The sequence below is a fragment of the Vicia villosa genome, linkage group LG3, assembly GCF_029867415.1.
Source record: "Vicia villosa cultivar HV-30 ecotype Madison, WI linkage group LG3, Vvil1.0, whole genome shotgun sequence".
NCBI classification, from domain to species: domain Eukaryota; kingdom Viridiplantae; phylum Streptophyta; class Magnoliopsida; order Fabales; family Fabaceae; genus Vicia; species Vicia villosa.
The window spans coordinates 161,078,866-161,091,956 of NC_081182.1; the positions used below are offsets into that span (position 1 = coordinate 161,078,866).

Below are 13,091 nucleotides of genomic sequence, written 5' to 3' on the forward strand. Positions count from 1 at the left end.
ATTTAAAGCGGTTCATTCCTAGTCGAGGTTTAAAGTGCCATTCTCCTAGTGTCGTTTTATGATTTCATATTAAATTTTGGTCTTAATTCTAATGTTAATTCAAAATGGAAATATCCTTTTTAATTTGAATTAGTGTTAAAATTAAAACTGATTTTTAATATAAAATCATCGTTTTGTATTATTTTTTTATTTCACTATTTTTAGTCTGTTTTTACTATAACATTTTCATTTTATTGTTATTAGTTCTTTATCTTTTATGTTAATAGAAAAATGCAAAGGGGGCCCCCACACAAGCTAATCTACATTTCAACATGGAGAGTCACGTTTTCGCAGCAAAGAGGTCATGCTTCCAGCATTTTTTCCCAGCAAGAAGTTTCAATCAAATTCCATTACAACACTAAATCAGAAATTCACAAGTTTCAATCTGCACCCTTCATTCAAATATCATCAATGGTCCAAGTTCTTCCCAAAACAATATTCACACGGATTGCCTTCAAGTGGGGATGAAAACACAGAAAGCGTGATCGAATTTTCCCTCTCAATTTCACTCTCAATTTGTCACACAATCCTCACCACACTCTCTATAAATAAGACTTCATACACACTAAAAAGGGGAGGAGAAATGAATACCGTTATGCTGCCAAAATCTCCACAGAAAATTCTCCTCCAAAACTTGATCAAACCTTCAACCTGCAACTCATAATCTTTTCACAAATTTGCAGAATCTCACGTTCATAAAGCTGAACCAAACTTCACCGCTTCCATCATCGTCATCCATATTTTCTCACAAAACCTTTCAATTTCATCAATTCATCACCCTCAAACCGATTCCATCGTATCATACAACAAACGATTGCATCGGTGAGAATTTCGAAGCTACGTGAATTAACTCAGCAAGCAACTTGTATCCATTCAGATCGAATCCATCACGTTTCATCTTCAACATTACGCACCGAGTTTGATTTCAGATCAACAATAACACCAACGGAAGCGAATCAACCACATGCAGCAAATCCGGTACATCGAGTTCTTCGGCGATTGAGCGTTTCCTTCAGAAATTGAGTGGTTTCTTCAACGATTGAGCGAGTTCTCGGAGTCAATTCGAAGTAACAGCAACATCACGTCCTTATCACTATTTTCCAGAATCAAAGTGGAGCAGAAAGAGTGGCATACCTATCTCTGATTCTTGTTTGCATCACGATTTTTATTCAAAAATTTCCGGCGAAGCCTCCTCGCCGTAGGTAAGCCTCAACTTGTAAATGCTTCAGTGTTAATTGTGGACTGTATGCTAGAGCTTGTTTGTTATTTCCATGTTATGCTTGTGTGCTTGAACAGAATTGTTGTTGTGTTCATTTATAATTGAATTTGTATGCTTGCGTCTTGTTGTTATTCGATTTCGGAGAGATGATGAGAGCAAGGAGTGAGAGCCGTGAGGAATTAGAATAGGTGGGGAGATGTTATCGTTGATATAGAGAGAAGTGAGGATTTAGAAGCTTGTTGCTGTTTGATGAAGAAAGAAACAGAGAAAAGAGAACGTTGAAATTGGAACAGGGGAAAGTGGCTGTGATTGAAGATGACTAGGGGCGGGTTCTTTTTAGTTGTTAGGGTTTTCTTGTTCTTTTTTGGGCTCAAGCTTGCTAAGCCCAGCGGATCTATTCTCTTTACACATTTCTTTTGCAGATCCACCCCCATCTGTTTACTTGATTTTAAATTTGGTTTTTCTTTACCTATTGGGCCAGCGCCCAGAGTTGCTTCAGCACCCAGTGAACCTCTCTTTTAACACCTCTTTTTTCTTTTTTTGTTTTAAATATGTATTACCTTGTTTTATTTTACTTGTTTTCACTTTAGTTTTATTTTATTTAAATTGTCTTAACTTCATATATTCAAAATATACAAAAACATGCTTTTATTTTAAATTTAGACTTTATTTTCATTTTCATATTAAAAACCACAAAAATATTTTAACTTGTTTATTTTCCTTTTTAGCTACTTAATTTTGTAAATATTCATCTTTTATATTTTCTATTTTTGTTAAAATGCTTTGTTCGATTTTCCTTTATTTTCTTTTATGCACATGTTAATTCCATTCCACAACAATTGTATGAGTCTCCAAAGGTCGAGCAACAGTGGAATGCGACGTTTAACATCACACACACACAAAATGTTTTAAGTCGAACTACGGCTGCTCTGATTCCTTAATCGGGATACGTAGGCATTAGGTCGCGGGGCCTGAACGAGCAGAATCTTGTAAATATTTTCTTTCTTTTCCCCGTGTTTCTTTTCTCTTCTTTCTTCGTGCGTTTCCCTGTAGTTTTAGGTTTAGATTTTTAGATAACACCCTTAGATTTAGACTAACAAGAGCGGATCCCGTCGAGTACGACGGACGTGAGGAGTGCTAACCCCTTCTCCTTGCGTAACCGACACCCTTACCTAGTTCTCTGGGTCGTAAGACCGTTGTTTGTTTTCTTTTTGTAGGTTTTATTCGATGTTTTCCTTTCCCATTTCGGGATAAATAAATAATCGATGGCGACTTCATTGATTTCATTTTGATGATTTCGATCCAGTTGTTTCAGCTGGCGACTTCACTGGGGAAAGATTGACCTTTGCTAGGCCCATCCCGAGTGTCAGTCCTAGCTCTTGTTTGTTTTTATCTTTGGGTGTTTTCTTTCTTCATGCTTTATTTGTATATTTGTATATATTGCTTTATTTGTATATTTGTATATATTGCTTTATTTGCTGTTATATTCTGGTTATCTGTTGTTCTGTATATATACTGTTCTGGATCTGCTGTTTTTTTGGTGGGTGGGATGTTACTGAGGTAAAAGGCCCAATACACAGGCTATGAGTGATACCATAGGAACTAGGACTAGAGTGGCCGTGACGGACAGAAGGCGTATGCCTGATTGATCTGATCACGTATCCACGGGCAGAGCTTGGTGGAACGAGGCAACATCGTATGATGGCGCCTACGTTCGATCCTCTGTTGGCTTTTTGACCTACCCAGGCTTAGATTCACCCGTGAGTGGGGCGGGAATCAATCAATTTACAGGTACATTGCTGGTGACTATGGTTCTTGTTCGAGTGGTTCCATTTCTGTTTGATGGTGACTGAGTTCTGATCCTATTGGTTACTGTGGTTCTGCTGGTTACTTGTTTGCATCTGGCATTACATCTTGCATTGCATGTCATTGCATAGTTCTCACATTATGTCCAGGTTGCCCGAGATCTTATTTACAGTTGTTCTTTCTCCCAGTTAATTGTTGACCGTCAAGCTGTTTCCTCAACACCGCTACGGAACTAGAGCTGCTGTTAGACAAAGAATGGCAGACCAAGAGAAACATAACATGGAAGTCAGAATGGAAATCGATGAGTTGAAATCAGGCATGATTAAGCTTACTGAGATGATGCAAGTGTTGATGGCAAGGACTGATCCACCTCAGAGGACTGTTATTTCGGAAGTCTCTACTGCTGTTGTTGATCCTTTACAGGTTCAGAAGCCACCGTCTACTTGGCCAGAATTTGGGTTACCTGAGAATTTCTCTCCAACATATGTCAATGCTTCTATGGTGGGTCAAACTTCGAGGCAGGTATTTCAACCTCCAGTCTTTTCTGAACCTCCACCTGTTGTTCATACTGTTGCTCAAGCTGTTCCAGCTCGTTATGACAATCCTCTTTATGACTACCGTTCTGTTGGTTCTCGAAGTGTTAGTCAAGGAGACTGTGGTGAAGTTGAAGAAGTCCGTGAGCAATATCAGGCATTGGAAAAGAGACTAAGAGCTATGGAAGGAAGAAATTTCTTTAGTGTGAATGCTGATAATATGGGCCTTGTTTCAAATCTTGTCATGCCTTCCAAGTTCAAAGTTCCTGAGTTTGAGAAGTATAAGGGGCATACTTGTCCAAGGAGTCATTTGACTATGTATTACAGAAAGATGACTGCCTATACCAACAATCAAAATTTGCTCATTCATTGCTTTCAAGACAGTTTAAGTGGTGCTTCTTTGAAGTGGTACATGAGTTTGGAAAAGGGTTGTGTTCAAGACTTCCAAGATTTAGCTGATGCATTCATGGAACAATACAAGTATAATTTGGATATGGCACCTGACCGTCGTCAACTTCAGAACATGGCTCAGAAGGAAAAGGAATCTTTCAAAGAATATGCTCAATGTTGGAGAGAATTGGCTTCCCAAGTTGAACCACCTCTGTCTGAGAAGGAACTGACTAGCTTGTTCATGGATACTCTCTCTCCTTTCTTTTGGGAGAAGATGATTGGAAGCGTGTCTTCAAACTTCACTGATTTGGTAACAATTGGTCAAAGGCTAGAAGAAGGAATTAGGAAAGGAAAAGTGTCTGTTGCTGCTGATTCTTCAAAGAAACCTTTTGGGGGCTTCCAAAAGAAGAAAGAAGGTGAAACCAGTGCCATTGAAAGACCTCGACAAAGAGCTCAACATTATGGTCAACCTCAGGTAGCTGTTGTCCAAGTTCCTCATCAGAATACCGGTCAGAATCAGAATCGTGCTGCAAGGCCTAAAACAGAGTTCGATCCTATTCCAATGACTTATACTGAATTATATCCTCACTTGGTTCAACTAGGCTTGATTACTACAAGGTCTTTTACTCCTCGAGATCCTCCTCCTGCTGGATTCAGGGCTGATCTTCACTGTGAGTACCATCAGGGAGCTGCTGGTCATGATTTAGAGCATTGTTACGCACTGAAGATTAGAGTGCAAGAGTTGGTCAGGGGAAAGGTGATAGATTTCACGGCTCGTACTCCAAATGTTGTCAACAATCCTTTTCCAGTTCCTAACAAATGAAGTTTCAATCAAAGTCAGATTCTCTCCTAAAGCCAAGTGTTTCAGACGGGACAGCTCATCCTTGTTGCTGATTAGTCATTAGGCCATGTTTCTTTACTGTTTGCATTTCTTTCAATTGTAATGTCTGTTTACTTTTCAAACTTGTTTGTTTCCTACTGTTAATTTTAAATGAAATGAGCATTGCATGTTTTGATTCAATTCTTCTCATTTACTGCTTTATTTCTTTCAAAAAAAAAAAACAAAAAAATATGTTTCTTTTATTTATTTTATTTACCATGTTGTCTATGCAAAGATTTGAGGGAGGATGATGAAAACAAGATACCCATAATTGTTGATTAGTGTGCTTTTGAATAAAACCCTGCTGATGATGTACAGGCATTGTTTCAAATCCCAAACACTGGAGAAATAAGGAAGTTAATCCCTTGTCAACCCCTCAGAGCCTTCGAAGTTGGAGTTTTCTTTTTAAATGAAAAAACCCGCAATTTTAACCTGGGGATGGGTAGTTTTCAGTTTATTCATCTTTGCATTCAAATACAAGAGTTTCATTCAAGATACCTTTCAATAAGGTCGCAATTTCAAGCTTTCCTTCGCACACGTCCAAGAAGTGTCGAAGACGTCCTTCAAAGTCAAAAGTGATGATGATGGTTCTCCTCAATTGTTAAGCAAGGCAGTCACTATCTTTCAAAAAAAAAAAAGAATTGAATAAAAAAAAAGTTCAAGAAAAGCCCGCTAAGTCAAAACCTATGAAGGAGGCTTAGGCAAAAAGTATATTGGGGCATCCCGCTGACTGTAAGTCTCAAATAAAACAGTTCAGGCAAAAGTTAGGGAAATCAAAAGAAAAAAGTAAAAAAAAAAATAGAGAAGTTAATAAATTCCAAAACAACAAAATGTTGTAAAAAAGAAGTGACTGCCATCTCATATATTCCTTGGCTTCTGAATCATCATTGTCAAACAAGTGCCGCAAATTCCAAGTTCTCTTGAAAACCTGAATGCATAGGTTGAATTAACTGAATGTAGGATGGAAGTTTATCACGAAGAAGGGGTGGGTACAAATAAATTTTGAGCCTTGTATCCTTTGTTTCTAAAACCGTGAACCAGGCCACGTTACAACCTTCAAAAGTCCTAATTGAAGCCAGGTTTATTTTGAAAGCATACTACAACAAGGTTGCGTTAACCTGACTCCCAAGTTGTACCAATCATTTGTCTTGATCTTTTTGCTTTACCTTTCACTTCAAATTCCATGTTTCTTTGTCTTTCTCTTTGCTTTACAATGCCATTTCTGTTGATTTCAAAAAAACTTGCATGTTCTTTGCATTTAGATTACCAGTTTTGAACAAACATTTTTGCTTCTAAACAACATTCCTCATCAAGGAATTTCAAACAGTTGAGAAATTGGTCCGTGATCTCATCAGGGGCATTTCACTTCAAGGTTCTGTTCAAAGTTTATCTCAATGCAAGCTATTCTCAGGTTTGATTTATCATAACGCTTTCAAGATTAATGCTGGGGCAATTGTTTCCAAGTGTCCAGTAAAGTTGTCATTTCAAGAATTATTCAAGCTGAAGCCATGATCAGTTGTTCTACATTAATCACTCAAGTTGGGGCAATCTTCTTCAAGAGAATCTCCAAGCAGTTTATCAGTCTCTCTCAAAGGATCAGTTCAGTACAGTTTGCAGGTGTGATTGAAGAGCTTTGGGCAGTGTTCCATGTGTTGAGGAATCAGAATTCCTTTTCTGCCGCACAAAAGAGTCTCTCTCAGTTGTCACAAATAAATGCATTGCATTAATCATTCATATCATGCATAGAAAAATTCAATATCATACATAGAAACAAATTCATATTCATCTGCATTTTTCGAGGTCGTGTTGCAATCAACATTCTTACCTTGAGATCAAAGTCCAACTTACTTGGCATCTATCCAATACAGATTTATCCCTTTAGTTTATTGGTCTTGTTTATCCGATGTTTATTCCGGATTTGTCTCCTTTGTTCTGATGTTAATTCCAGAATTCGTTTATCCGATGTTTATTCCGGATGTGTCTCTCTTGTTCTGATGTTAATTCCATAATTCATTTATCTGATGTTTATTCCGGATGTACCCCTTTTGTTCTGATGTTAATTCCAGAACTCGCTTATCTGATGTTTATTTCGGATGTGTCTCTTTTGTTCTGATGTTAATTCCAGAACTCGTTTATCCGATGTTTATTCCGGATGTGTCTCTTTTATTCTGATGTTAATTCCAGAACTCGTTTATCTGATGTTTATTCCGGATGTGTTTCCTTTACAACCTTGTTTTATCTTGGTTCCCTTTACAACCATGTTTTATCTTGGTTCCCTTTACAACCATGTTTTATCTTGGTTTCCTTCACAACCTTGTTTTATCTTGGTTCCCTTTACAACCTTGTTTTATCTTGGTTCCCTTTACAACCTTGTTTTATCTTGGTTCCCTTTACAACCTTGTTTCATCTTGGTTTCCCTTTACAACCATGTTTCATCTTGGTTTCCCTTACAACCATGCTTCATCCTGGTTCCTTTACAACCATGTTTCATCTTGGTTCTCACTTTATTCAGATCTATTCCTGAATATTGTGATTTCTCACCTCATTCAGATCCATTCCTGGATGTTGTGATACCTTTCTTCTGCTATCTGTTTCATCAAGTCTTTTGCTCATCCCATCAACAGTTTGTCTCTCGTGGCGCAATATTCCCCACAGAGATTCAAGTCAGTCTCATATCATATCATTCAAAAAAAAAAAACAAAATAATTTGCATACATTCGTATCATTCTTGGGGCATCTTAGGCTAAAAATCGGGCTTTGTTTGTATTTAAGTATCTCCTATCTCCTAATAGAAGAAACTTAAATAGGGGCAGCTGTTGCACCCTGATTTTTACCCTGCGATTCCAATTCATTTGCATTGTCACATTTTATTCTATTATTCTTTTGTTTACTAACCATTAATCAAAATTGCAAAAAATATGTCTTGTTCTCTTTTATTTTTGTCACAGGGACTGAATCAGACGAAACGAGATTTGCAAGATGATTTAAAGCGGTTCATTCCTAGTCGAGGTTTAAAGTGCCATTCTCCTAGTGTCGTTTTATGATTTCATATTAAATTTTGGTCTTAATTCTAATGTTAATTCAAAATGGAAATATCCTTTTTAATTTGAATTAGTGTTAAAATTAAAACTGATTTTTAATATAAAATCATCGTTTTGTATTATTTTTTTATTTCACTATTTTTAGTCTGTTTTTACTATAACATTTTCATTTTATTGTTATTAGTTCTTTATCTTTTATGTTAATAGAAAAATGCAAAGGGGGCCCCCACACAAGCTAATCTACATTTCAACATGGAGAGTCACGTTTTCGCAGCAAAGAGGTCATGCTTCCAGCATTTTTTCCCAGCAAGAAGTTTCAATCAAATTCCATTACAACACTAAATCAGAAATTCACAAGTTTCAATCTGCACCCTTCATTCAAATATCATCAATGGTCCAAGTTCTTCCCAAAACAATATTCACACGGATTGCCTTCAAGTGGGGATGAAAACACAGAAAGCGTGATCGAATTTTCCCTCTCAATTTCACTCTCAATTTGTCACACAATCCTCACCACACTCTCTATAAATAAGACTTCATACACACTAAAAAGGGGAGGAGAAATGAATACCGTTATGCTGCCAAAATCTCCACAGAAAATTCTCCTCCAAAACTTGATCAAACCTTCAACCTGCAACTCATAATCTTTTCACAAATTTGCAGAATCTCACGTTCATAAAGCTGAACCAAACTTCACCGCTTCCATCATCGTCATCCATATTTTCTCACAAAACCTTTCAATTTCATCAATTCATCACCCTCAAACCGATTCCATCGTATCATACAACAAACGATTGCATCGGTGAGAATTTCGAAGCTACGTGAATTAACTCAGCAAGCAACTTGTATCCATTTAGATCGAATCCATCACGTTTCATCTTCAACATTACGCACCGAGTTTGATTTCAGATCAACAACAACACCAACGGAAGCGAATCAACCACATGCAGCAAATCCGGTACATCGAGTTCTTCGGCGATTGAGCGTTTCCTTCAGAAATTGAGTGGTTTCTTCAACGATTGAGCGAGTTCTCGGAGTCAATTCGAAGTAACAGCAACATCACGTCCTTATCACTATTTTCCAGAATCAAAGTGGAGCAGAAAGAGTGGCATACCTATCTCTGATTCTTGTTTGCATCACGATTTTTATTCAAAAATTTCCGGCGAAGCCTCCTCGCCGTAGGTAAGCCTCAACTTGTAAATGCTTCAGTGTTAATTGTGGACTGTATGCTAGAGCTTGTTTGTTATTGCCATGTTATGCTTGTGTGCTTGAACAGAATTGTTGTTGTGTTCATTTATAATTGAATTTGTATGCTTGCGTCTTGTTGTTATTCGATTTCGGAGAGATGATGAGAGCAAGGAGTGAGAGCCGTGAGGAATTAGAATAGGTGGGGAGATGTTATCGTTGATATAGAGAGAAGTGAGGATTTAGAAGCTTGTTGCTGTTTGATGAAGAAAGAAACAGAGAAAAGAGAACGTTGAAATTGGAACAGGGGAAAGTGGCTGTGATTGAAGATGACTAGGGGCGGGTTCTTTTTAGTTGTTAGGGTTTTCTTGTTCTTTTTTGGGCTCAAGCTTGCTAAGCCCAGCGGATCTATTCTCTTTACACATTTCTTTTGCAGATCCACCCCCATCTGTTTACTTGATTTTAAATTTGGTTTTTCTTTACCTATTGGGCCAGCGCCCAGAGTTGCTTCAGCACCCAGTGAACCTCTCTTTTAACACCTCTTTTTTCTTTTTTTGTTTTAAATATGTATTACCTTGTTTTATTTTACTTGTTTTCACTTTAGTTTTATTTTATTTAAATTGTCTTAACTTCATATATTCAAAATATACAAAAACATGCTTTTATTTTAAATTTAGACTTTATTTTCATTTTCATATTAAAAACCACAAAAATATTTTAACTTGTTTATTTTCCTTTTTAGCTACTTAATTTTGTAAATATTCATCTTTTATATTTTCTATTTTTGTTAAAATGCTTTGTTCGATTTTCCTTTATTTTCTTTTATGCACATGTTAATTCCATTCCACAACAATTGTATGAGTCTCCAAAGGTCGAGCAACAGTGGAATGCGACGTTTAACATCACACACACACAAAATGTTTTAAGTCGAACTACGGCTGCTCTGATTCCTTAATCGGGATACGTAGGCATTAGGTCGCGGGGCCTGAACGAGCAGAATCTTGTAAATATTTTCTTTCTTTTCCCCGTGTTTCTTTTCTCTTCTTTCTTCGTGCGTTTCCCTGTAGTTTTAGGTTTAGATTTTTAGATAACACCCTTAGATTTAGACTAACAAGAGCGGATCCCGTCGAGTACGACGGACGTGAGGAGTGCTAACCCCTTCTCCTTGCGTAACCGACACCCTTACCTAGTTCTCTGGGTCGTAAGACCGTTGTTTGTTTTCTTTTTGTAGGTTTTATTCGATGTTTTCCTTTCCCATTTCGGGATAAATAAATAATCGATGGCGACTTCATTGATTTCATTTTGATGATTTCGATCCAGTTGTTTCAGCTGGCGACTTCACTGGGGAAAGATTGACCTTTGCTAGGCCCATCCCGAGTGTCAGTCCTAGCTCTTGTTTGTTTTTATCTTTGGGTGTTTTCTTTCTTCATGCTTTATTTGTATATTTGTATATATTGCTTTATTTGTATATTTGTATATATTGCTTTATTTGCTGTTATATTCTGGTTATCTGTTGTTCTGTATATATACTGTTCTGGATCTGCTGTTTTTTTGGTGGGTGGGATGTTACTGAGGTAAAAGGCCCAATACACAGGCTATGAGTGATACCATAGGAACTAGGACTAGAGTGGCCGTGACGGACAGAAGGCGTATGCCTGATTGATCTGATCACGTATCCACGGGCAGAGCTTGGTGGAACGAGGCAACATCGTATGATGGCGCCTACGTTCGATCCTCTGTTGGCTTTTTGACCTACCCAGGCTTAGATTCACCCGTGAGTGGGGCGGGAATCAATCAATTTACAGGTACATTGCTGGTGACTATGGTTCTTGTTCGAGTGGTTCCATTTCTGTTTGATGGTGACTGAGTTCTGATCCTATTGGTTACTGTGGTTCTGCTGGTTACTTGTTTGCATCTGGCATTACATCTTGCATTGCATGTCATTGCATAGTTCTCACATTATGTCCAGGTTGCCCGAGATCTTATTTCCAGTTGTTCTTTCTCCCAGTTAATTGTTGACCGTCAAGCTGTTTCCTCAACACCGCTACGGAACTAGAGCTGCTGTTAGACAAAGAATGGCAGACCAAGAGAAACATAACATGGAAGTCAGAATGGAAATCGATGAGTTGAAATCAGGCATGATTAAGCTTACTGAGATGATGCAAGTGTTGATGGCAAGGACTGATCCACCTCAGAGGACTGTTATTTCGGAAGTCTCTACTGCTGTTGTTGATCCTTTACAGGTTCAGAAGCCACCGTCTACTTGGCCAGAATTTGGGTTACCTGAGAATTTCTCTCCAACATATGTCAATGCTTCTATGGTGGGTCAAACTTCGAGGCAGGTATTTCAACCTCCAGTCTTTTCTGAACCTCCACCTGTTGTTCATACTGTTGCTCAAGCTGTTCCAGCTCGTTATGACAATCCTCTTTATGACTACCGTTCTGTTGGTTCTCGAAGTGTTAGTCAAGGAGACTGTGGTGAAGTTGAAGAAGTCCGTGAGCAATATCAGGCATTGGAAAAGAGACTAAGAGCTATGGAAGGAAGAAATTTCTTTAGTGTGAATGCTGATAATATGGGCCTTGTTTCAAATCTTGTCATGCCTTCCAAGTTCAAAGTTCCTGAGTTTGAGAAGTATAAGGGGCATACTTGTCCAAGGAGTCATTTGACTATGTATTACAGAAAGATGACTGCCTATACCAACAATCAAAATTTGCTCATTCATTGCTTTCAAGACAGTTTAAGTGGTGCTTCTTTGAAGTGGTACATGAGTTTGGAAAAGGGTTGTGTTCAAGACTTCCAAGATTTAGCTGATGCATTCATGGAACAATACAAGTATAATTTGGATATGGCACCTGACCGTCGTCAACTTCAGAACATGGCTCAGAAGGAAAAGGAATCTTTCAAATAATATGCTCAATGTTGGAGAGAATTGGCTTCCCAAGTTGAACCACCTCTGTCTGAGAAGGAACTGACTAGCTTGTTCATGGATACTCTCTCTCCTTTCTTTTGGGAGAAGATGATTGGAAGCGTGTCTTCAAACTTCACTGATTTGGTAACAATTGGTCAAAGGCTAGAAGAAGGAATTAGGAAAGGAAAAGTGTCTGTTGCTGCTGATTCTTCAAAGAAACCTTTTGGGGGCTTCCAAAAGAAGAAAGAAGGTGAAACCAGTGCCATTGAAAGACCTCGACAAAGAGCTCAACATTATGGTCAACCTCAGGTAGCTGTTGTCCAAGTTCCTCATCAGAATACCGGTCAGAATCAGAATCGTGCTGCAAGGCCTAAAACAGAGTTCGATCCTATTCCAATGACTTATACTGAATTATATCCTCACTTGGTTCAACTAGGCTTGATTACTACAAGGTCTTTTACTCCTCGAGATCCTCCTCCTGCTGGATTCAGGGCTGATCTTCACTGTGAGTACCATCAGGGAGCTGCTGGTCATGATTTAGAGCATTGTTACGCACTGAAGATTAGAGTGCAAGAGTTGGTCAGGGGAAAGGTGATAGATTTCACGGCTCGTACTCCAAATGTTGTCAACAATCCTTTTCCAGTTCCTAACAAATGAAGTTTCAATCAAAGTCAGATTCTCTCCTAAAGCCAAGTGTTTCAGACGGGACAGCTCATCCTTGTTGCTGATTAGTCATTAGGCCATGTTTCTTTACTGTTTGCATTTCTTTCAATTGTAATGTCTGTTTACTTTTCAAACTTGTTTGTTTCCTACTGTTAATTTTAAATGAAATGAGCATTGCATGTTTTGATTCAATTCTTCTCATTTACTGCTTTATTTCTTTCAAAAAAAAAAACAAAAAAATATGTTTCTTTTATTTATTTTATTTACCATGTTGTCTATGCAAAGATTTGAGGGAGGATGATGAAAACAAGATACCCATAATTGTTGATTAGTGTGCTTTTGAATAAAACCCTGCTGATGATGTACAGGCATTGTTTCAAATCCCAAACACTGGAGAAATAAGGAAGTTAATCCCTTGTCAACCCC

The 13,091-nt window shown here is 38.0% G+C and overlaps 2 protein-coding genes across 2 annotated transcripts; both read left to right on the forward strand.

Annotated features, from left to right (window-relative positions):
- The first annotated feature begins 269 nt into the window (after positions 1-269).
- Positions 270-5,648, forward strand: LOC131656852 (uncharacterized). Its single transcript, XM_058926438.1, has 2 exons — positions 270-1,241; positions 3,253-5,648. The coding sequence occupies exon 2, from the start codon at positions 3,320-3,322 to the stop codon at positions 4,808-4,810; it is 1,491 nt and encodes a 496-aa protein (XP_058782421.1). The 5' UTR covers positions 270-1,241; positions 3,253-3,319; the 3' UTR covers positions 4,811-5,648.
- Positions 5,649-8,118: 2,470 nt separating this feature from the next.
- Positions 8,119-12,002, forward strand: LOC131659277 (uncharacterized). The gene is made up of 2 exons (XM_058928489.1): positions 8,119-9,090; positions 11,102-12,002. The coding sequence occupies exon 2, from the start codon at positions 11,169-11,171 to the stop codon at positions 12,000-12,002; it is 834 nt and encodes a 277-aa protein (XP_058784472.1). The 5' UTR covers positions 8,119-9,090; positions 11,102-11,168.
- The last annotated feature ends 1,089 nt before the right edge of the window (positions 12,003-13,091 follow it).